Below are 22,691 nucleotides of genomic sequence, written 5' to 3'. Positions count from 1 at the left end.
TGCTACATAAGTAGGTGCAACTCTATGGAAACCCATGAAGTTCCATAAAATATCAGGGCTAAATTTGGCCCTTATGTGTTGGAGCTTCCTTTTTTCAACTGCTAAGATTTCCCCCCTGTCATTGATGCATGAGTTTTTTGCCAGTATTTTAGTGCTATTTACTTCATGGTTGAATGAAGCAGTCTGCTACTCCCCACATGGGGAAGGGTTGAAATTTAAAATTGCAGATTGTGCTGTAGCTCTACATTGTACTTTCTTCCACTTACCAACTGCTCCAAGAGTTGATGTCCTTTCCTGCAATGGAAAATGAGCAGACTTTTCCTTTCAAGTTGATGGGAATCAAATAATCTTTAAAGTTGCATTTAATTCTCCCCCAGAGCAGTGACAGTTAGGGGTTAAATGCTTTGAGGAGTGAGGGTGAAGGGACACAAATTTCTATTAATTTGAACTCCTATTATTTTTTAACTCTGAAAACTTAATAGTAAATTTGAATGTTTGGTCTCATACAACCTTAAAAAAATTAAAGTGGGAAGGAATTCTTCTCCATCACCTCCAAATACTGCACAAGGGTGTTGTTTAATGATATTTGAACCCGAGGACAGCAGTGTGAAGTTCTTTAACATATTGTGGTAACGGTCCTGCTTGGTGAGAGGAGATATTAATTTAGAATAAGATTGCAGAATTAACTGTTGTTTCACCTGTATCTTTATGTGGAAGGCTATGCGACATTCTTAATTTTTTTAAATGAAACCCTGAAAGCCAAACTCTTGCAGAGGGATGGCTGACTAGAGGCTTGGTCCTCTTTCCCCCTGCGCCCTTTGGCTTTTAGACGGTTAGAAAAGTTGTTTCTCATAGTATTACTAGGTTTTCCAAGTTTGTTCACTACTATTTCATGTCTGACAGCAAAAATCAATTGTATATGGCATGTAAGTTTTCACAGTAAAAGAGCTCTTGTCTAAATTTTTTACCCCATCTCCTGCTCCCACCAGTCTATCATACTCAGTCAGAAAACCACTAATCTTGCATCATCTGCTGCGAACAATCATCTAACTTGAATGTTAAACCCTGTAGAATCATAGAATTGTCTAGGGGTGGAATGCCTTTCTCTATGGGGCTAATGCTACTTTTTTCCCTTTCTTACATCTTTTTTGCTAGAATGTGTAAAAGGGAAATACCAACAGTGAAAGCTGGCTCCATGATATGTTCTGTTTCTGACCCATGGTAGGTAACTACTGCCCCAGCTGCTGGATAGTAGTTTAGAGTCTAATGTGCTTAAATGCACTAAATGCCTTGCAAGAAAAATCAAAGGACATCACATGAGCAGTAAGATGATTAAACCTGCTTTACTGCATATTGTTAGTTTGAATAATTGCTGCTACTGGGAATTCTAATAGTTTCCCACTAGTTACTATATTCTGTTCCTCTCCCTTCTCACTGGGTTAAATGTCCATGCCTTTGAATGCTGCTGCTGCTACGTAAAGTTTCAACTTTCTTTATAATAAATTGGATATTTAAAGTTTTTCACCTATTTTCCTGATTACCATAAAGCTAACAAATGATAAATATGTTTTCTTAACTCAAACTCCAACTCAGTCTTATCATTAGACAACTTGATGAATTCTGAAGCCTCCACATTGCAGATAATAATCATACTATAAAGTGATTAACTCAGATATATCACTGTCAACATGGTGAACTGTCCTGAGTCTTTTAACAGTTAATGTACTTTCACAGTGAGTGGAATAGCTGGAGAACAAAGTTATTTCCTTCCACGGCAACATAAAGACAACAAAATCCCTAACACTGTTAAACCCTCCACTTTCAACAGTTCTAGTGCAGTGGTTTGTATTACAAAAGTCTCAGGAGCAGCAAATACTGTATTACATTTATTAGCAGAACAAGGAATACTGAATAGACTATTTAGCTTCATACTGAATAAGCTACTTTTTTTAAGTTAAAACTATTGTAAAATTTCCAGTTTTATTACTGGTAGCATTTCTGATGTTTTAGAAATGGTCCTTATTAGAATGAAGGTAAAAATCCTCCTGCATCAGCTAGATTTTCAATAACCTCCTTTATCCATGGTACATAGTTGGCTACCCGTGTATATGCACCATATTTCCTTTCTTCAGCACAGCCCTCACCCCAACTGACTATCCCTAGCAGGTACCAAGTGTCGTGGTAAGAGACAGCAAAGGGGCCTCCACTGTCTCCTTTACAAGCATCGTGGGCTTTGGCAGCATAGCCTGCACAGAACATGTTATCAGTAATGAGCTTTGCTGTTGACTGCCTACAGGTTTCCATGCTTACTATGGGCAGCTTGACTTTCATGAGGAAGCGTGTTCCAGGACCCCTGTGATGTGTGGAACCCCATCCACTCACCATCCCCCTAGTCCCTTCTGAAGTCAGCAAGGTTGCCAGGTTAGGATTGGGAAGGCAAATGGGGAGTGCATACTCATTAAATACAACATCGCTGCTCAAGTAGAGCAAAGCAATGTCACCGTTATAGTTATCTGAGTCATAGTGTGGATGTATCCAGCTCTGTTGCACTTCAATCTTTTGTTCTTTCACTTCTCTCTGGTGTTTGTCAAAGTCTCCTGCAATTGAAAACAAAGATGTTAAAGAATTCTAAATCCCTTCTGTAAGAGTTTCAGGGGGGAAGCAGCTATGGTAGTAGATTAATGCTTTAACCTCCCAAATTAAATCAAAATAGGTTACAACACCCAAGAGCCTAAATATGGAGGTTACAGTCTAAAGCCAGCACTGCTACCTCTTTATAATTTGGCATGACAAGATCTATGCACAGCAGAGGGTAGGGAGAGGAGGGTGGAACTATCTGAAATTGTTTAGTGTGAGAGTTTATTGGGTCCTCACTACCATGCTCATGAAAAATTTAAATGCATTTTAAAACACCCACCACAATTTAACTACAGGCTCAAAGCTGGTTGGAACTAGAATTAGCTGGTTTATTAGAATGAACATTGGACTGTTTGTTAATTTGCATGGAGACACAAGCCTGCTCAAAGTAGATAATGAAAGTCATGTGTCCTTTGAAATTTCACATCTTATTTTATGTCTACATGTGTATAGATAGATTAAGAGAAGAGGATACTGCTTAAAGTTTCCAGTTCTGCAGGTATTCAGAGCAACCAGTTTCCTCTCCAAGAAAACATTACTCCAATTCAAGAGGGAAGAAAAACTCACTAGCCTTCGTATGGTGGCTTGACTCTTCATAGGGATACAGGGCTCTTCTAATTAGGAATTTTCATGACTCCTAATACAACCAGTAGTGGATTTATCCATATAACACATTGTAAGAGAGGGAAGTACTATCCTCATTTTATATAGGAAGAATTGAGGCACAGCATAGATTAAGTCAGGGGTTCTCAAACTTCATTGCACTGCGACTCCCTTTTAACAACAACAATTACTACACAACCCCAGGAGGGGGGACTGAAGCCTGAGCCTACCCTAGCCCCCTCTACCCTGGGTGAGGGGAGGGAGGGGGACAAAGCCAAAGCCCAAGGGCTCCAGCCCCAGGCCTGTAACCTGACCCCCACCACCTAGGGCTTCAGTCCCAGGCCCCAGCAAATCTAAACCAGCCCTGGCAACCCCATTAAAACAGTTTGAGAACCCCTGGATTAAGTGACTTGACCAAGAAGTCTTTGGCAAAGCTGGGAATTAAACCCAAGTCTCACCTGTCCAAATCCAGTGCCTCAACTACAGGCTATTTTCTTCCTCATCATCCAGTTCCCCCATTCCTCCTAAAGGAAATTAGAATCCCACATACAGTTGCTAAGTAAGTTCTGCTGATTCAGTGAGGCAGATGTGACTTGTTACTTTCACCATGATAGACCATAAGAGAAACTAGCATGTTCTGCTCAGAGGGAACTAGGTGCACACACTAGATGGTCCTGCAGGAAACCCTACAAACAGCCAAACTTGGGCTGAGGTTTGTTTTATCATCAGTGGCTCTGTTAACCACAGGTTTGCCCTGTCAGCTATCTATGGAAACCTGAAGCTGAAAGTAGCTCAATTCCTGCTAGCCAGTTCCATTACCATGGTCACAACAGAGCCTGCGTTTGCAGGGCTGGGAGTTAGAAAAAAATTCTTTCTATTTATAAACTGAGCAGTGAGAGTCAAGGAACTGGAACACCCCCGATGCTTTTCTAGTCACTTTTCAGAGCAGACTCATGTTTTCATAGTGTCTCCGGGACTAGCGTAGAGACTTTTCCAGTTACGAGTTCACTCACCTACAGTAACATGATGTGGCTTGACAATCTCAAGGCAGTGGGCAGCAGTGACCACCCAGCGGCTGCTGATTAAACTCCCTCCACAGAAACCATAATCTCTGCTATTTCGGATAAGTACCTACAGTGAAAAAACAAGAGCAAGAACACACTCAACAGGACTTATTTAAATGTACTGTAGTAGTTCCCTAGAAAATACTACTAATTTTATGATACCAAGGATGAAAATGATTAGGACTAAATCCCAAATACTACACAGGTGTTCAGAATTAATCAGTGTGATATCACTAGGGTGGATGGGTCTAAGGAGTGTAATTATGGAAAATGATAAGATTGTAAGAACAGAACAGAATAATCATCAGACCAGGATAGAAATTCAAGCAGAAGGCGATAACCAAAGTGGAGATGTCAGTCTTGTAGGGAAAACAAATCTAATGTGAGCTCCAGTACTGGCTGCAAAGCTTTGGGAGATGCTAGAACAAAAGAAAGCAAGGTCAGTGCCAAGAGACTATGATAGCCAAACAGTGCCTAGTTTTAAAAATGCTGTATATGAAGCTGCACAAGAAGAGCGAAAGTTAAGGGCCAAGACAAGAAACAGAACTATTAGAAATAATGAAGAGGAACTGATCCTGAGCACCTGCAATTTTAGGTCAGTGGGAATTGGAGCCACTGAGCCAGCATCTCACAGGTCTCCAGATTTATAAAGTTGTGCAAAACCACACACACAGAAAGGGCAAGGAAAAATGATATTGGACGTCAGGGTGAGCTGTGAAGGGTAAAAGTGTGTGTGGGGAGGGGAGGGGGCGGATATCTCCCCAGGCCCCTCTTTTTAATATTAGATGTTCAGGTGTTGTCTACCCTGAATGGAGTGCTGGCTTTGCTAAAGAATCAACACCATAAACACTTTAATTAAAAGGACTGAGAAAGATCAAAACACACATTCCCTGAAATTGCTAATAAGTCCTTCACCAAAGCTAAAGGAAACCAGACTTGATATTCCTCATATTTTTAAAGTTAAAATTAAAGAGGCGATGGGGAAGAAATGACTTTTTTGGGGGGAAAACAACAAACTTTCATGCCCTTTTTAAATACAGTATCGTAAAGAAATCAAAAAGGGAACAAGCTATAAAATACAGCGGTACTACACGGTCAAGGCATAGCTATGTGTGAACAAGTTTAAAGATGAGCATTAAACCTGAATGTTTGGTATTTCAGGACTTTTGTGAGCTTGATGCTTATAAATTTCAGCCCTGATTCTGAACTCTTTTATGGTGCTTTGGAACAGGAGTAATGTCACACAAGTCACTGGAGTTACATCTGTGTAAAAGAGCCGAGTCTCGGGCCCAGTTATTGTACTGTTAAAATATAAAGTAAAATGTGAACACAAAAGTGGCAAAGGACAATGAAGCAAGGGATGGCACTACCTTGGATTCTGTATTAGACCCGGGAGGGAAATTATTCACAAAGGGGTCAAAAGAAAGCAAAGGTACAATATTGTAAAGATAGACCACTATAACAATGGTGTGCATTCAGAACAAGGCAAGTTGCAGCTCACTAAATATAGAGCAGTCAATTAAGTATTAAAAGCAGGAAAAAATCTTTAGCCATCAACTAATGAAGAGAGTACAAAATTTCTGGACTTCCCGCATTGATTTAGATGTAACTTTTCACTCATGGATCAATGAGCCATCATATATGACTTTATTTTGCTGGGATTTTCAAAGGAGCCTAAGAGAGTTAGGCAACCTTTAGCCCATATGTGACTCCCACTGAAGTCAATTTTTATTGGCTTTAATGGGAGCTGGAGGAAGCCCTTAAATGAGAGTAGAAAGAAGTATGTTAAATCACATGTACCTAACTAATCGAGAGGTACTTCAGCTTGACAAAGTGGGTGAAGCGATCAGGTTGGCAGTAGAAAGGTAGATAAGGAAATACAAATGAAACGCTTCATCTCATCTGTAACATATCGCCAGACACCTTCAAAGGGAAACTCGCTTGACTAATCTATTGCTCTGAAAATAATAAGGGATCCAGAAGAACTTCAGATGACATTGTCACCTTGCCAAAAACACCTGAAAGTTCTAAAAGCAGTGAACACGTAAAATAAGAAATACAGATGAAGAAGGCCAAACTCATTTTAATTACAGGTTTCAGAGTAGCAGCCGTGTTAGTCTGTATTCGCAAAAAGAACAGGAATACTTGTGGCACCTTAGAGACTAACAGATTTATTAGAGCATAAGCTTTCGTGGGCTACAGCCCACTTCTTCGGATGCATAAGAACATAAGAAAGGCTGTACCGGGTCAGACCAAAGGTCCATCTAGCCCAGTATCCTGTCTACCGACAGTGGCCAATGCCAGGTGCCCCAGAGGGAGTGAACCTATCAGGCAATGATCAAGTGATCTCTCTCCTGCCATCCATCTCCATCCTCTGTCAGACAGAGGCTAGGGACACCATTCCTTACCCATCCTGGCTAATAGCCATTAACGGACTTAACCACCATGAATTTATCCAGTTCTCTTTTAAACTCTGTTATAGTCTTAGCCTTCACAACCTTCTCAGGTAAGGAGTTCCACAAGTTGACGGTGCGCTGCATGAAGAAGAACTTCCTTTTATTTGTTTTAAACCTGCTGCCTATTAATTTCATTTGATGACCCCTAGTTCTTGTATTATGGGAATAAGTAAATAACTTTTCCTTATCCACTTTCTCCACATCACTCATGATTTTATATACCTCTATCATATCCCCTCTTAGTCTCCTCTTTTCCAAGCTGAAGAGTACTAGCCTCTTTAATCTCTCCTCATATGAGACCCGTTCTAAACCCTTAATCATTTTAGTTGCCCTTTTCTGAACCTTTTCTAGTGCCAGTATAAATGCATAGAATGGAACATATATTGAGGAGATATATATACACATACAGAGAGCATGAAAAGGTGGGAGTTGTCTTACCAACTCTGAGAGGCCAATTAAGTAAGAGAAAAATTTTTTTGAAGTGATAATCAAGATAGCCCGGTACAGACAGTTTGATAAGAAGTGTGAGAATACTTACAAGGGGAGATAGATTCAATGTTTGTAATGGCTCAGCCATTCCCAGTCCCTATTCAAGCCTAAGATGATTGTATCTAGTTTGCATGTCAATTCCAGCTCAGCAGTTTCTCATTGGAGTCTGTTTTTGAAGCTTTTCTTTTGCAAAATTGCCACCCGCAGGTCTGTCATTGAATGTGGTAACTGAACCGACGAGGGGGAGGCCATTTTAGATTTGATTCTAGCAAGTAGTGAGGACCTTGTTGAGGAAGTGGTAGTAGGGGACAATTTGGGCTCCAGTGATCATGAGCTAATTCGGTTTAAAATACATGGAAGGAGTAACAGAATTAAATCAAAGACTAGGGTTTATAATTTTAAAAAGGCCAATTTTAACAAACTAAGGGGACTGGTAAGGGAAGTGGATTGGGCAAACGTATTAATGGATTTAAAAGCAGAAGAAGCCTGGGATTACTTTAAGTTAAAGATGCATGAGCTGTCGGAGGCCTGTATTCCAAAAAAGGGAAAAAGATTACTAAGCAAGAGATTTAGACCGAGCTGGATGAGCGACTGACTCAAAGGGGCGATTAGGAAAAAACAGAAAGCGTTTAAAGAGTGGAAGAGGGGAGGGATCAGTAAGGAAATGTACCTAAGTGAAGTCAGAGAATGTAGAGATAGAGTGAGAAAGGCCAAAGGCCGTGTAGAGTTGGACCTAGCGAGGGGAATTAAAAGCAATAGTAAGAGGTTTTACAGCCACATAAATAGGAAGAAAGCAAAGAAAGAAGAAGTGGGACCGCTGAAGTCTATTGCCGGAGAGGAGATTAAAGACAATCTAGGCATGGCGCAATATCTTAATGAATATTTTGCATCGGTGTTTAATGAGGCCAATGAAGGTATTAGGGATACTAGCACCACTATAGAGGGGCACTCGGGATGGGGGATTACCGTATCCGAGGTAGAAACAAAACTTGAACGCCTTAATGGGGCTAAGTCGGGAGGACCGGACGATCTACATCCGAGAATATTGAAGGAATTGGCGCGGGAAATAGCAGGCCCGTTAGCGATAATATTTAATGAATCTGTAAACTCGGGGGTGGTCCCGTTAGACTGGAGAATTGCTAATGTGGTTCCTATTTTCAAGAAAGGGAAAAAAAGTGATCCGGGTAACTACAGGCCTGTTAGTCTAACATCTGTAGTGTGCAAGGTGTTAGAGAAAATTCTGAAAGAGAAACTAGTGGAGGACCTGGAGGGTAGTGGCAATTGCGATAAATTACAACATGGTTTTACGAAGGGCAGATCGTGCCAAACGAATCTGATCTCCTTCTTTGAGAAAGTAACGGATTTATTAGATAAGGGAAATGCGGTGGACCTAATATACCTGGATTTCAGTAAAGCGTTTGATACTGTACCCCATGAGGAATTATTGGTTAAACTGAAAAACATGGGGATCGATATGAAAATCCAGAAGTGGATAAGGAATTGGTTACTGGGGAGAATGCAGCGGGTTGTATTAAAGGGTGAACTGTCAGGTTGGAGGGAGGTTACTAGTGGAGTGCCTCAAGGTTCAGTTTTGGGACCCATTTTATTTAATCTATTTATAACTGACCTCGGAACCGATTGCAGGAGTGGGCTGATAAAATTTGCGGATGATACGAAGGTGGGAGGCGTTGTAAATTCGGAGGAGGACAGGGATATCCTGCAGGGAGACTTGAATGAGCTTGTGAATTGGAGTATCAGAAATAAGATGAAATTTAATAGTGAAAAGTGTAAGGTGATGCATTTGGGGATGACTAATAACAATTTTAGTTACAAGATGGGGACGCATTGGTTAGAAGTTACAGAAGAGGAGAAGGACCTAGGGGTTCTTGTAGACCGCAGGATGACTATGAGTCGACAATGTGACGTGGCGGTGAAAAAAGCCAATGCTGTCTTGGGATGCATTAGGCGAAGTATATCTAGTAGGGATAAGGAGGTCCTGCTTCCGTTGTACAAGGCGCTGGTGAGACCTCATTTGGAGTACTGTGTGCAGTTCTGGTCTCCCATGTTTAAAAAAGATGAACTCAAACTGGAACGGGTGCAGAGAAGGGCCACTAGGATGATCAGAGGAATGGAAAAGCTGTCGTACGAAAGGAGACTAGAGGATCTTGGGTTGTTTAGTCTGACAAAGCGAAGGCTGAGAGGGGATATGATTGCTATCTTTAAATATATTAGAGGGATTAATACAAGGGAGGGAGAAGAATTATTCCAGCTTAGTACTAACGTGGATACCAGAACGAATGGATACAAACTGGCCGTGGGGAAGTTCAGACTTGAAATTAGACGAAGGTTTCTGACCGTCAGAGGGGTGAAATATTGGAACGGCCTACCGAGGGAAACGGTGGGGGCGACGGACCTGTCTGGTTTTAAGATAAAGTTAGATAAGTTTATGGAGGGAATGGTTTAATGGTAAAACATAGTAGTCAAGGAAAGCCAAGCAATGGTGGGTAAATAGTATAATGGCTAACGGGGTCGGGCTGGAGACTCTTGCCTATATGCTCGGGGTCTTACTGATCGCCACATTTGGGGTCGGGAAGGAATTTTCCTCCAGGGCAGATTGGCTGAGCCTCTGGAGGTTTTTCGCCTTCCTCCGCAGCATGGGGCAGGGATCTCTAGCAGGAGGGTCTCTGCCGATTGAAGTCACTAAAAACAGGATTGGGGACTTCAACAGCAGAGTCCAGGGAAGGGGTAGGGACGGTTTTATGGCCTGCAGCATGCAGGGGGTCAGACCAGATGATCATAATGGTCCCTTCTGACCTTAAAGTCTATGAGTCTATGAGTCTATGAGGTTGAAGTGTTCTCCTACGGGTTTTTGAGTTTTATGATTCCTGATGTCAGATTTGTGTCCATTAATTCTTTTGCGTAGAAACTGTCCGGTTTGGCCAATGTACATGGCAGAGGAGCATTGCTGGCACATAATGGCATATAGCACATTGGTAGATGACAGACCTGCGGGTGGCATTGAATAGGGATTGGGAATGGCTGAGTCATTACAAACATTGAATCTATCTCCCCTTGTAAGTATTCTCACACTTACTTATCAAACTGTCTGTACTGGGCTATCTTGATCATCACTTCAAAAGTTTTTTTCTCTTACTTAATTGGCCTCTCAGAGTTGGTAAGACAACTCCCACCTTTTCATGCTCTCTGTATGTGTATATTTATCTCCTCAATATGTGTTCTATTCTATGCATCCGAAGAAGTGGGCTGTAGCCCACGAAAGCTTATGCTCTAATAAATTTATTAGTCTCTAAGGTGCCACAAGTACTCCTGTTCTTTTAATTACAGATATGGCCAAAATCACACTGGATAGGAAAGGCTTAGGAGTCTTGTTCCCTGGGCTCACTGCCACATGCTGTTATAAGATAGGAAAATGAAATAAAAAGAAGCATCATGAGTGAATATAAAGGTCTGTGAAAAGCTCAGTATCTAAACAGTAAGTGCCTTTTCTGCTGATGAGAGACGGTATTTGAAACCATGATCCTATCAGGCAGGATGCATGGAACAGAAACACAGCCACATACCAAGCAGATGATGCCGAAGTTAAAATCTGAACAGTGATTCATGAAAATATTTGCCACTGACCATTGGGTAAGTAAGTAAACTAAGGTAAAGGACATGTTGTTAGACTGACGATGATTGGTTCGCTGTACTGCAAGAAGAGGAGTTATAATAGACTATATTTAGGATCCCATGTACACCAATGAATGAGGTACAGTAACTCCTCACTTAACATTGTCCCGGTTAACATTGTTACGTTGCTAATCTATTAGGGAACAGGCTCATTTAAAGTTGTGCAATGATCCCTTATAACGTCGTTTGGCAGCTGCCTGCTTTGTCCACTGTTTGCAGGATTCTCTGGAAGAACAGCATCTCATTGTGGGGATTAGAACCGGGGGGGCTGCCAGCCCCCCCTCCCATCAGCTCCCCTGAATTCCCTGTAAGGTATTTGGCCCGGCAGCTGCCCAGCAGCAGTTCAGCTGTCCCTCCCCCCACTGCTGTGCTGCTCCTGCCCTGCCCTCTGCCTTGGAGCTGCTCCCAGGAGTTTCCTGCTTGCTGGGGAAGGGAAGGAGAGGGTTGCTGATATCAGGATGTCCCCCTGCTCCTGCCCGCCACTCCGTACCCCCTCTCCACAAAGTGGAGGACGGGGACAGGGCTTGGGGACAGAACGGAGGGAGCTTGCTGGAAGGGGGGAGGGATAGCTCAGTGGTTTGAGCATTAGCCTGCTAAACCCAGGGTTGTGAGTTCAATCCTTGAGGGGGCCTTTTAGGGATTTGGGGATTTAGTTGGGAATTGGTCCTGCTTTGAGCAGGGGGTTGGACTAGATGACCTCCTGAGGTCCCTTCCAACCCTGATATTCTAAGCTGTTGCTTCCTGTCAAAACTAGCTGATCTGCTTAAAAGGGCAATGTACTTGAAGTGGCATCAGCGTACTTAAAGGGGCAATGCACATCTCTCTCTCTCACTCATGCATGCACCCCCCAGTACTTTGGAAAGTCAGCATCTGTGCAGCCGTGCATGTGCTGTCAGGAGGTGGGTTGTGTGCTCCAGCTGGATAGCGTGGGCTCATCATCATGTTCAGTTTTTGCAGGGAAGTGTTTGCAGCTACTGACCTGCATCTATTGTGTTTCCTCCCTCCTGCCTCAGTCCATGCTGCCTTGTAGAGTGTGAGGCTACATTAACAACAGCGTATTAACCCTTGAGGGCTCAGCTGAGTACTAGTTCATCATTCAGCAGCAAGGCATTCCCTGAGAAATATCCCACCCTCTTACTCCACCACCCCAACCAAGCTTCACAATCATTCATTGCTGTGTACAATATTAAACTGTTTGTTTAAAACTTATATTGCATATGTATATAATGTCTTTTGTCTGGTGAAAATTTTTTCCCTGGAACTTAAACCGCCCCCCACATTTACATTAGTTCTTATGGGGAAATTGGATTTGCTTAACATCGTTTCACATAAAGTTGCATTTTTCAGGAACACAACTACAATGTTAAGTGAGGAGTTACTGTAACTACAGTGTGGGCCACCAAAAAAGAAGCTTCAGAGATACACTGAGGATCTACGTGGTTCTGTTTGGCCCTGAACAGGGATACTTGGCAATACCTTAATGAGGTCCTGGCTGTGGCACAGAGTGAGCAGTGATAAGGGAAGGAGATGCCGTGTTCGTGACTCAATATGCAAGAGAAATGTTACCTGCCAGGGACAGTGGCCACGACGGCAGAAAGATCCCCCAGTGATCCTGGTATCATCATACTCTGCAGTTTGGTAGACATTTGTCCAGCTATGTAGATCTCCATCTGTCAGATTTCCTTCAGCTTCGGTCTGATTGAGGCCGTCGTGCACATTCTGCCCCTCTGCTGACGTATTGAGTTCAGGGTCGCCCCCCTCCACCGACCCATTGAGCCCAGGGGTGCCCCCCTCTGCCATCCCACTGAGCGCAGGGGCGCGCCCCTCTGCTGTTTCATTGAGTTTTGGGGTGCCTCTCTCTGCCATCCAGTTGAGCCCAGGGGTGCCACCCTCTGCTGACCCATTGAGCCTGAGGGTCTCCCCCTCTGCTGACCCATTGAGCCTGGGGGTCTCCCCCTCTGCTGACTCATTGAGCCCAGGGCCAGAACCCCTCTCCGCTGACTCATTGAGCCCGAGGGCGCCCCCCTCCACTGACTCACTGAGCCCAGGGGTGCCCCTGTCTGCTGACTCATTGAGCCCAGGGGCGGTGCCCCCCTCTGCCATACAGTTGAGCCCGAGGGCGCCCCCCTCCACTGACTCATTGAACCCAGGAGTGCCCCCTTCCACCGACTCATTGAGCCCAGGGGCGCCCTCCTCCACCGACTCATTGAGCCCGGGGGCACCCCTCTTCACCTTCCCGTTGAGCCTGGGGGCTCCCCCCTCTGCCATCCCATTGAGCCCAGGGGCAACTTCCTCCAAAGCACGCATGGATCTTTTAATCAGCCCACAGGGAAACTGAGCTGAAAAATAAGAAAAACAGCCTTTGGGTTTAAGTGTCAAGTTTTGATCCCTAAACTAATTCTGCTCCACTTCAGCTGTCTGAAGATGAACCATTGACCACCCATTAATCCTTCCCATCATCCAAATGCAAGTGAAGAGACGTACAATGGGTATCAACTCCTGATAGATCAAACACATTGCCTCCACTGGTTCCTAGGCTCTAGGAACCCTGTTACTCATGCCAAGTGCTTTTACTCATTGTACTGTGAGCAGCTGTGTCTGGTACCTCCCCAGGCTCCCTGTCTGGTCACCGAGTCAGCAGTGTACTCCCTGCACTACACAGTGTGGAGTAATCTCCTTTTCCTTTGCCCAGGAATTCCTCCCTGCTGAAATAATGTTGGCAGAGCCTGAAAGTCCTAGAGGGATATTTGGGCTTCGAGATCAGAGTTTGCCTTCAGTAAAGGGAGTGGAATAAACACAGTGGAGAAAAAGCCAGATTTTCCAGGCTTGCTGGTGTTTCCATTGGTAAATGAGTATACTTCAATTCTACATCACAGCAACCAGTTTTTCCCATAGATTCATTGGTGCATGTGACAGTCCAAGGGCAAGTGGGCAACCCAATGAAGAGGGAAGGGCAGTGGCTGTAAACCTGTCCTGCTCTTCACTCTAAGTAACCCAGAGTCCCAGAGCCATTACCTGATTGCGTACACCTCTTTCCATCATCACCCAGGGCATAACCCTCCGCACAGGAGCACACCACACGAAGGGAGTGTGCGGTGTCTTGGCAATACTGCCAGCAGCCGCCGTTCTTGTACCAGCATTCAAACTTCTCTGCAGGGGAAAGACATTGAATCATTTTGCTTATTGTTAGGAAAGGGCCCAGTAGCATATCAGTTTCTCAGCAGCAGGGTTGTAACAAACAAATGGAGCCAATGGCAGAGAAGAAATACATCTCTATGCTATTTGATCTACTGCTTTGGAGGCCAGAAGTAAAACCACATCCCACAATTTAACTGAATGGCCAAGATTTATGTGACTTTGACATAAATCTTTCATCTTTTCATCTGGCTCACGGCAAGTCTCTGTGCTGTGGGCTGGACACCAGTCCCTGAGCCTCGGTGCACCCCCCAAGGCTGAAGCCACAAGCACCAGCTCGCCAAGGTGCCCCTGTGGCCCCTAGGTGAAGAGCATTCAGGGAATCTCTGCATGCTGCCCCCAGCACCAGCTCCACAGCTCTCATTGGCGCAGAGCAGCCTGGCCCCTCTGCCTAGGGGCCGGACATGCCGGCCACCTCAGGGAGCAGAGCAACGCGGAGCCAGGGCAGGCATGGATACTGCCTTAGCCCTGCTGCACCGCCGACCAGGAGCCACCTGAAGTAAGTGCCTCCCAGCCAGAGGCTGCACCCCGCACTCCCTCCTGCATCCCAACCCCGTCCCATCCTTGGCCCCACCCCAGAGCCCAACTGCCCCATCTGGAGCTGCACCCCCTCCAGCAGCCCAATCCCCTGCCCCAGCCCTGAGCCCACTCTCTCACTCCAACACCCCAGCAGCCCCACAAAATCTAATAGCCCTAGGTGAGTTAATCCGGCCCTGCCCTGAAGAGCTTACAGTACTATCTATCTCCCTTCTGCAGTTAGTCTGTAAGCGCCTGGGGGTAGCGAAGATTCCTTCACTTGTTTCTGGGAGGTGCTGAACATATTGGTGCACTTGAAAAGATAATAAATAATAGCAACATTGCTGTAATGAGATGCATTTGGCAAACATAAGTGAATGAAACTTCACTGGGGAGATCATTATGGACAAAGAAAGAGTCACTTGTAATTTTTCTTAGTTCCCACTTCTAGTTATTCTGGGTAGTAATTTCCTGCCGTGTTCTTTCTTGCAGACTGTAGATGGTGTTTCAGAGGGGAAGGAATCAGAAGTTTGTTTTTTTTTAAAGGTTTCAGAGTAACAGCCGTGTTAGTCTGTATCCGCAAAAAGAAGAACAGGAGTACTTGTTGTTAGTCTCTAAGGTGCCACAAGTACTCCTGTTCTTTTTTTTTAAAAGGGAATAGTGCCACCATTTTGTTCTAGAATGGTTCACTTACCATGAACTTAGCACATATGGTTTCTCCGTGTTTGTATTGCACACTGAGTGTTGGCTAGCGTGTCTGATTCACAGATTCATAGACTCTAGTACTGGAAGGGACCTCGAGAGGTCGAGTCCAGTTCCCTGCCCTCATGGGCATTTGATGATACATTTGATGAAGCTGATTACTAAGATAATGGAGCCCCAATCCATGCAGCTCTGTGATCACAGTATATGTTTCTGTGGTATTAGGGCACTGGAGGAGCTGTGTCTCAATCAGACCAGTGGAGTTAATAATAATGTCTTCTTTATAGGTGAAATTCAGCCCTGCTCAGACAGCCAGCATAAGTGCCTAGGGTGAATTTCAGCCTTTAACCTTTCTTCAAGAGAATGCCTGTGTGCATTTCCACACTCACCTATTTCACACTGCTTTCCTCCGAACAGTGGGGGACAGATACAGAAATAATCGTAGTGTTTCAGTTTGCAGACGCCACCGTTCTTACAGGGATTTTCTTTGCAGGGATTTAAATCTGTTTGGAAGAAGAGACGCACATTGTGCTACCTTGTCACATCACATACAGTTCTGTGATTTAGCAAAGGCCTGGCACAAGGAAGCTGACATGTATTCTGTCTGGGTCTTCTCTCCACACTGCCTCGTGGCAACCAACAACAGCATAAGAAAATCTCCCCAGCTCCTACCTTTGTAAACAAACCAAAACTCCATCTGCAAGAAATAATCACAAGAGAGGAAAACATTAGTTAATAGGGCAAGACACATTATCTACTGACTATAGGAAATAGGAAATAATGGTCCCTGTAGCATTTTTTCCTTAACTAATCTATATTGTGGCTGTGGGTTCACCCTTAGCTGCTGAGAGCGCCTCTTTCGCTAGCCAGTTAATCACTGGGCCAAAGTGACAGTTAACTGGTTAAACTAGTAGCGAACCAGGTAGCGAGTGACAGATTATTTTTCTTGCTTTTGCTTTGGAAAATACAACATGGAAAGGCATAAGGATTTCCCCAAAGATTTTCCTTTTTTAACTTGCCAGTAGCCAAGAATCCTAATTCCTATGTTCAGAGACTGAAACTTCTGATCTTTTAGCCTCTTAATTTATCATCTGGGGCTCTCAAATAAGATTCTATTAAAGAGTTTAACAGGTAACCACCCAATCAGCTGGTTGTAGATAATTGTACTTCTCTTTGTTAAGTGCTAAGCTTGCCCAACTCCGGTCTTGACAGATCCTGTACCTCCTTTATATTGTTTCCTATATCTGGGGTGGTGAGGGGTCCCCAATCCCCGCAACTGAAGTAAGCTCGTGGGATCTCCAGAATCAGCAAGGACAGTATTGACATTGGCCAAGATTTTCAAAGTTGATTAGTAGTTTTGGGTACCCAACCTCAGGCACTTTAAAGGGACCCAATGTCCTGACAGTGCTCCACATCTACCCACTGAGAATCGCCCTTCGACATGTCTCAAGTGGGACAGCCAAAAAATCACCCGTTGCCTTTGAAAATCTTGATTTCCTTCATGGCATGCTTCAGTAGCACTGAATTATTCAACCAGCTTTCTTGGCACCTTATTTGATGCTTTGCAATTCATCAGAAACCTGGAGTAAAAACTCATGTTCCTTAGAAATGGGGGAATAGGACATCATAGCCTGTCTGTGCTCTTTTGTTAAGGTTACATAATTTCTGGGTTGTTTGTTTTATGCTTAATTACATTTTTGGAATTAGCTAATAATAATGATCAAAATTATAATTTTTTTCTATCATTGGCATTCTGGTGGCCTTTGGCCTTGCGGTTTATCATATGTAGGGCCCAACCAAATTCACAGCCATGAAAAACGTGTCACAGACCGTGAAATCTGGTCTCCCATCGTGAAATCTGGTCTTTTGTGTGCTTTTACCTTATACTACACAGATTTCACGTGGGAGACTGGCATTTCTCAAATTGGGGTTCCTGACCCAAAAAGGAGTTGCAGGGGGGGTCACAAGGTTATTTTAGCAGGGGTCATGGTATTGCCACCCTTACTTCTGTGCTGCCTTCAGAGCTGGGCAGCTGGAGAGTGGCGGCTGCTGACTGAGGGCCCAGCTCTGCAGGCAGTAGCGCAGAAGTAAGGGTGGCAATACCAGACCATACATCCTTACTTCTGCGTTGCTGCTGGCGTCTGACTTGGGGGCCGCCCAAGCGACTGGCTGCAGAGCCGCTCCAGGAGCAGCCGATGTTCTCCAGCTGCTCAGCTCTGAAGGCAGCGCTGCTGAGAGCAGCAGCACAGAAGTAATAGTAGCAATACCACAACCCACCCCTACAATAACCTTGCAACCCCCCCACAACTCCTTTATGGGTTAGGACCCCTACAAATTACAACACTGTGAAATTTCAGATTAAGATAGCTGAAATCATGAAATTTATGATTTTTAAAATCCTATGACCGTAAAATTGACCAAAATGGACTGTGAATTTGGTAGAGCCCTAATCATATCTAAGGCTACGATTTAGTCATGGGTATTTCTAATAAAAGTCATGGACAGGTCACAGGCAATAAACAAAAATTCATGGCCTGTGACCTGTCCATGACATACTAGAAATACCCCTGACTAAATCTTTGGGGGGGCCACTACTGGGGGGAGGGGTGCCCTGGGGGCCACTGCCAAGGGGGGGGCAGCGGCACCAGCTGCCGGGGTCTGCTGAGCAGCAGCTGCTCTGGCCGCTCCAGGACAGATGCCAGGGGTTCCGGACAGTGGCTGCTCCAGCCGCCCCAAGGACTGCTGCTCGGGCGGCCCCTGGGGCCAGCCGCACCGGCCGCTGTTTGGGCGTTCTCTGGGGCCAGCTGCCTGTGGCCGCCCAAGCAGTGGCCGGTGCGGCTGGCCCCGGGGCCACTCCAGCAGCGGCTCTGGGGCGTCTGGCTGGGGGGCCGCCCAAGCGGCTGGCTGTGGAGCCGCTGCAGCAGCAGCTGGTGTGGCTGTCCCCGGGCCCACCTGAGCAGCTGGTCCCAGAGCTAGCTGCTTGGACGGCCCTTGGGTCAATCACACCGTCCGCTGCAGAAGTCATGGAGGTTGTGGAAAGTCAGAGAATCCGTAACTTCTGTGACCTCCTTGACAAACCCAGAGCCCTAATCATATCAATAGAAATCCTGGGTGAGAACACTCCCAACTGATCAGCTATTGCTTGCTGCTTTTTCTGAAATGAAATGCCTCACCGTTTTCTCCTGCGATTGGAAAATCTCCTTTGCCTCCTCGAAGGAGCATGTTTCCTCAGTGCATTCTCTCTCCAAGTTCCCTGGGTGAATTTCCTCCAGGAACTGGTTAGCGCGTTTACGGATCTTCAGCACCTGGTGTGCTTCTTCTTTTCTCACAAACACTAGGAAAACAAAATTGGATCCGACCATTAATGCTGTCACAGGAAGCCAAAGCTTCATCTTTAGGATAGAAATGAGTCATTTATGCTTTAACTTGGCTAAATAACACAGTGGAGGAGACAACTTTCAAAAAATCAAAACAGACTTAAGGACAACTTTACTCAGTTTGTCTATGCCCCGACAAAGAGTCAATATTCCACTAGGCGGTGAGCAGCTGACTAGTATTTCAGTGGATTAAAAGAATACTTCATTTAAAAGGACCCAGCCTCAAAATTCATGAGGTTGGGTTAAAGTTCATTTATTTGTGCTAATGACCAGGCATAGTGTTCGGCAGGTCTCAGTTAATCAAGAACTTACTGTGTCCAAATGAAATAAATAAAACTTATCTAAATATTTTATGTCCAAAATATAAAAACAGAACGTTCAGTCTCTCTACTGTGTCACCTCAGAGATGAAGCCAAAACCCAGGACAAGAAAAACTCAGTAGAAATGAAAGAGAACACCCCGAATATATATCTCAATAAAGCATACCCATTTTCCCCTGTTATAATGCTTTTTGGCAGAATATTTCTTCCAGTGTAAAGCAACTTCGGACAAAAAAAAAAAGCTTCTGATAGAACATAGCAGTGGAGGAAAGTCTACAATACGTCACCTCCATCTGCTTAGCTATTGCTTACAATCACCTTTGTGAGAACATCAGTGCCTATAGATAACACCCTAAAAGAAAACTGCTACCACTTAGCTTCATGCAGCATTGTGAAAAGTTCCCCACCTATCCTTTGCTTGGGCAGTGACATCACTCTCTCCCATTTTGGCTAAAACATTCTGTAGGGATTGTCAATTGCATGTCAAATGTTTGGTTTGGCATATCTGAATTTCACAGGGACTGTTGTCACTCTCCTGTTGAACAGTGGCCCTGGAGAAATGGGGGACCAATATCAGAGGTTGTTAAGCAGTTTTTAGTCTCCTATAGTTAAGCAATTGTATCACTGCACCTCTGCTGTGTGAGACAATACTGCAATTCCTGAGTCAGTAAATTACTAGCCCTGGGATCCCGGAACCCAATGAAAGAAATTAGATTGTTATTATTAGCTCATCTTAAAAGAAACCCCAAAAACCATAGGAATCGTAATCAGCAGCTTCACTGGATGAGTGAAAGGGAACTTCCCGCTCACTGAGCCAGGAGGAGCTCTCCAAAGCTTGTCTCAGCTGGGAGTCTCTCTGGGCTAAATTTTCAACCTGGCTGCCTGAAGTGAGCCACTTAAATACAATTTGAAGAATTTAAATGCTGATATATGCTCTGATCCTGCAATCAGATGCATGAGGCTTTTTGTTTCCTTTGTCATTCCAGTTGCAGGATTGGGTCCCTTGTCAGGAGGCACTGTGGGGTCCAGGGGATAGTGCACTGGGCTGAGAGTCAGGAGACCTGAGTTCTGTTCCCAGCTGACTTGTGTATTTTGGCAGGTCACTTCATTTCTCATTACAGCTCTACAAAATGGGGTTAATGATACCTGCCTTTGTGAAGCGCTTTGTGGGCTATGTAGGAAAAGCACTACAGAACAGGAAAGTAGTAGTATTAGATCACCACAGGTTCCTAAAACACAGATTTAGGTGCCTCACTGTGCACAACTCATTGGATCCTATAAGTCCAGCATCACAAGGAGGTTACTGGGCCTCAAGTAGGAAGCCCAGATATGGTGAGTTCATTAATAACTATGAATGAATTCTCATTTTTCTCCTGTGCATTTCAGGAAGTGCCTCTCACCAGCTGAATCTTCAAGACGCTGTGCTCAGAAAATGGGTGCAGTGTAATTTTAAATGCAGGCTCTCGGTGTGAGAAAGTGAAGTTAAAATGTAGGTCAGAAGTCCCTACCTGAAAATGAAACTGACCAGCTGCTGTAGATGAAACACATTAGTAAGAGAAATGTCACAAGTAAGGAACCTCTAGCCATTTTCGTGGCCATGCAGAATCTTCTGGTTTACAGATGGTCCCCTGCTGGGAGAAAAGGAGAATGAAGTAGACAGATCCTGGACAAAAACAAGCAGAGATCAACACATAGTGAAAGAGAGAGAGAGAGGGAAAATGGACTCAAGGGAAAAAAGGAGGAGGCAATACAGAGAAAAACTAGGTTTTGTTAGTCTTAGTCATCTGACTCCATTTGTATTCTCTCTCCAAGTGACTGACGATGCACATTGTAATAGGAACCCAAATGCTCCGCTCACAAGGCAAAGTGTGCAAACTGACAGAACCCAGGGAAGTTGCAGAGGATAAAGAGCCTGAGCCAAGTCCATGGAAAGACACTGATTGACTTCAACGGGCTTTGGATCAGACCCAAACTGAGCAGAAACCAGTTCTGACAGCCCCGTTTAAAGTCTATGGAGAACCTCACACCCAGATCTGGCTTACACATTGGCTAGTCGAGTCTGGTGTCTATTAGCTGCTGTTGAGCTCCTGATGGGCTTGTCAAGTGAGATCCAAATGCTAGACTTTTACACAGTGAGCCACCCGCCAATGCAAGTCCACAGGACAGCAACACACACCTGCCAGTAAGGGTTCTGAGAGGGAACGATGGGATCTCTTCACACAGTCATCAAACACTAGGGAACCTTGCGAGCGGGTCAGTGCAGACTGTTTTGGGACACCGACAGCCCCTTCTAAAAGCCAGGGCCCAGAATACATTCACATTTTGAAAGCACTGTAATTATAAACACTTACCGTTTTAGGGCACTAGAAGTAATATTTGGATGAACACCAAAGACAGAGATGAGGGCCTAGAGGTTGATCATTAACCTATCACAAATATTGACAGAGGAAGCAAAGCTCTTTTGAGTCCATGGAGCCAACCTGCACTCTAAAGCAAAAATGTTTTGTTCCATCTTTAAATCCTGTACTAAAGGCTGTTTTCCTGCAGCGTGCTTCTTGGGGAGGGTTTTGATTGTATCATTTATGCTTTTGTGGGAGGGCTTCTGAAATCCTGTCTTTTGGTGGTGCATTGGTATCACCTGGTTTGAATGACCCATGAAACTTTGAGCTCTGTAAATATCTGCTGCAATGGGTGACCCTCAGATTCGTGTGTGGGTAGAAGGATTCAGATGAGCCATTTGCTGGAAGGCAAATGTTGCCCTGTGATAATAATGGCTATTCATGTTTGCTGCCTCTAGTTGGAACCTTGGCTTAGAAGCTTTGACAAGGTTATTACTAATAGACGAGACAGATCCTTCCTTCAGGCTCAGTAGGTAGCAGCCCCAATTCGCTCAGGTGCAAAGGTCCCTGGGGTTCAATTTCCTGCACATGCTTCCCTATCAAGAAACATAATCCTGCATTAATATCCTTGGTTACTCCCTCTGCCTTAATTCTACTCCCAAATGAAACACACTGTGAAAAGAGCAAGTGTGTTTCAGAGGAGTCCAGGACAGCACCAAGCATTTGCCCTTCTCTAGCGTTCCACTGGACCTGCTTCAGCATTTAAGCACATGAAAGCATTTAAGCACATTAAAGCATAACTTTAAGCATGTGAGTAGTCCCACTGAAATCAATGCGACTACTTACATTCATTAAAAAAAGTGCATTGCTGAATGGGGATTAGATTTCTTACAAGTATTTGCACATGTGCGTTACAACTGGATCACCATGTTCCCTGATCCAAGCTGGGAAGGGTGGGTGAGATGCTATCATCATTTACCACGGTGCCTGAATTGTTTGATTTCTTGAAGGCTAATCTTTACTCTCTGCAGTAACATTTATTTTACTAGGTTTAGGGATGAAGGCAAAGCCTATAAAATGTGATTATGTTTAATTTTAGTTTGACTATGAGTCAATCTTGTGATGCTTACTAGTGATTTCCCTACACCCCCCCCCCCATAGTTTTGTGAACTAGTTACATGCCAAACCTGGTGGCTGAACTTTGCGACTTTGTCCTCACCCACAACTATTTCACATTTGGGGACAATATATACCTTTAAGTCAGCGGCACTGCTATGGGTACCCGCATGGCCCCATAGTAGCC

General features: G+C 44.5%; 1 protein-coding gene across 4 annotated transcripts; it reads right to left on the bottom strand.

Annotated features, from left to right (window-relative positions):
• Positions 1-1,873: 1,873 nt before the first annotated feature.
• On the bottom strand, positions 1,874-21,528 carry LOC128842961 (coagulation factor IX-like). 4 transcript variants are annotated; one of them, XM_054039353.1, is made up of 9 exons: positions 21,401-21,528; positions 20,558-20,680; positions 18,526-18,686; positions 16,025-16,049; positions 15,742-15,855; positions 13,955-14,089; positions 12,506-13,278; positions 4,254-4,371; positions 1,874-2,597 (listed from the first exon to the last, which is right to left on the bottom strand). In XM_054039353.1, the coding sequence occupies exons 2-9, from the start codon at positions 20,646-20,648 to the stop codon at positions 2,023-2,025; spliced, it is 1,992 nt and encodes a 663-aa protein (XP_053895328.1). In that variant the 5' UTR covers positions 20,649-20,680; positions 21,401-21,528; the 3' UTR covers positions 1,874-2,022. The 4 variants fall into 4 exon arrangements, with proteins under 4 accessions (XP_053895328.1, XP_053895326.1, XP_053895327.1 ...); XM_054039351.1 differs by having other exon boundaries at positions 20,558-20,677; XM_054039352.1 differs by lacking the exon at positions 21,401-21,528 and adding an exon at positions 21,226-21,307 and having other exon boundaries at positions 20,558-20,677.
• Positions 21,529-22,691: the final 1,163 nt, after the last annotated feature.

Source organism: Malaclemys terrapin, chromosome 9 (assembly GCF_027887155.1).
Source record: "Malaclemys terrapin pileata isolate rMalTer1 chromosome 9, rMalTer1.hap1, whole genome shotgun sequence".
NCBI classification, from domain to species: domain Eukaryota; kingdom Metazoa; phylum Chordata; order Testudines; family Emydidae; genus Malaclemys; species Malaclemys terrapin.
This window is presented reverse-complemented; position numbering and strand designations above follow the sequence as displayed.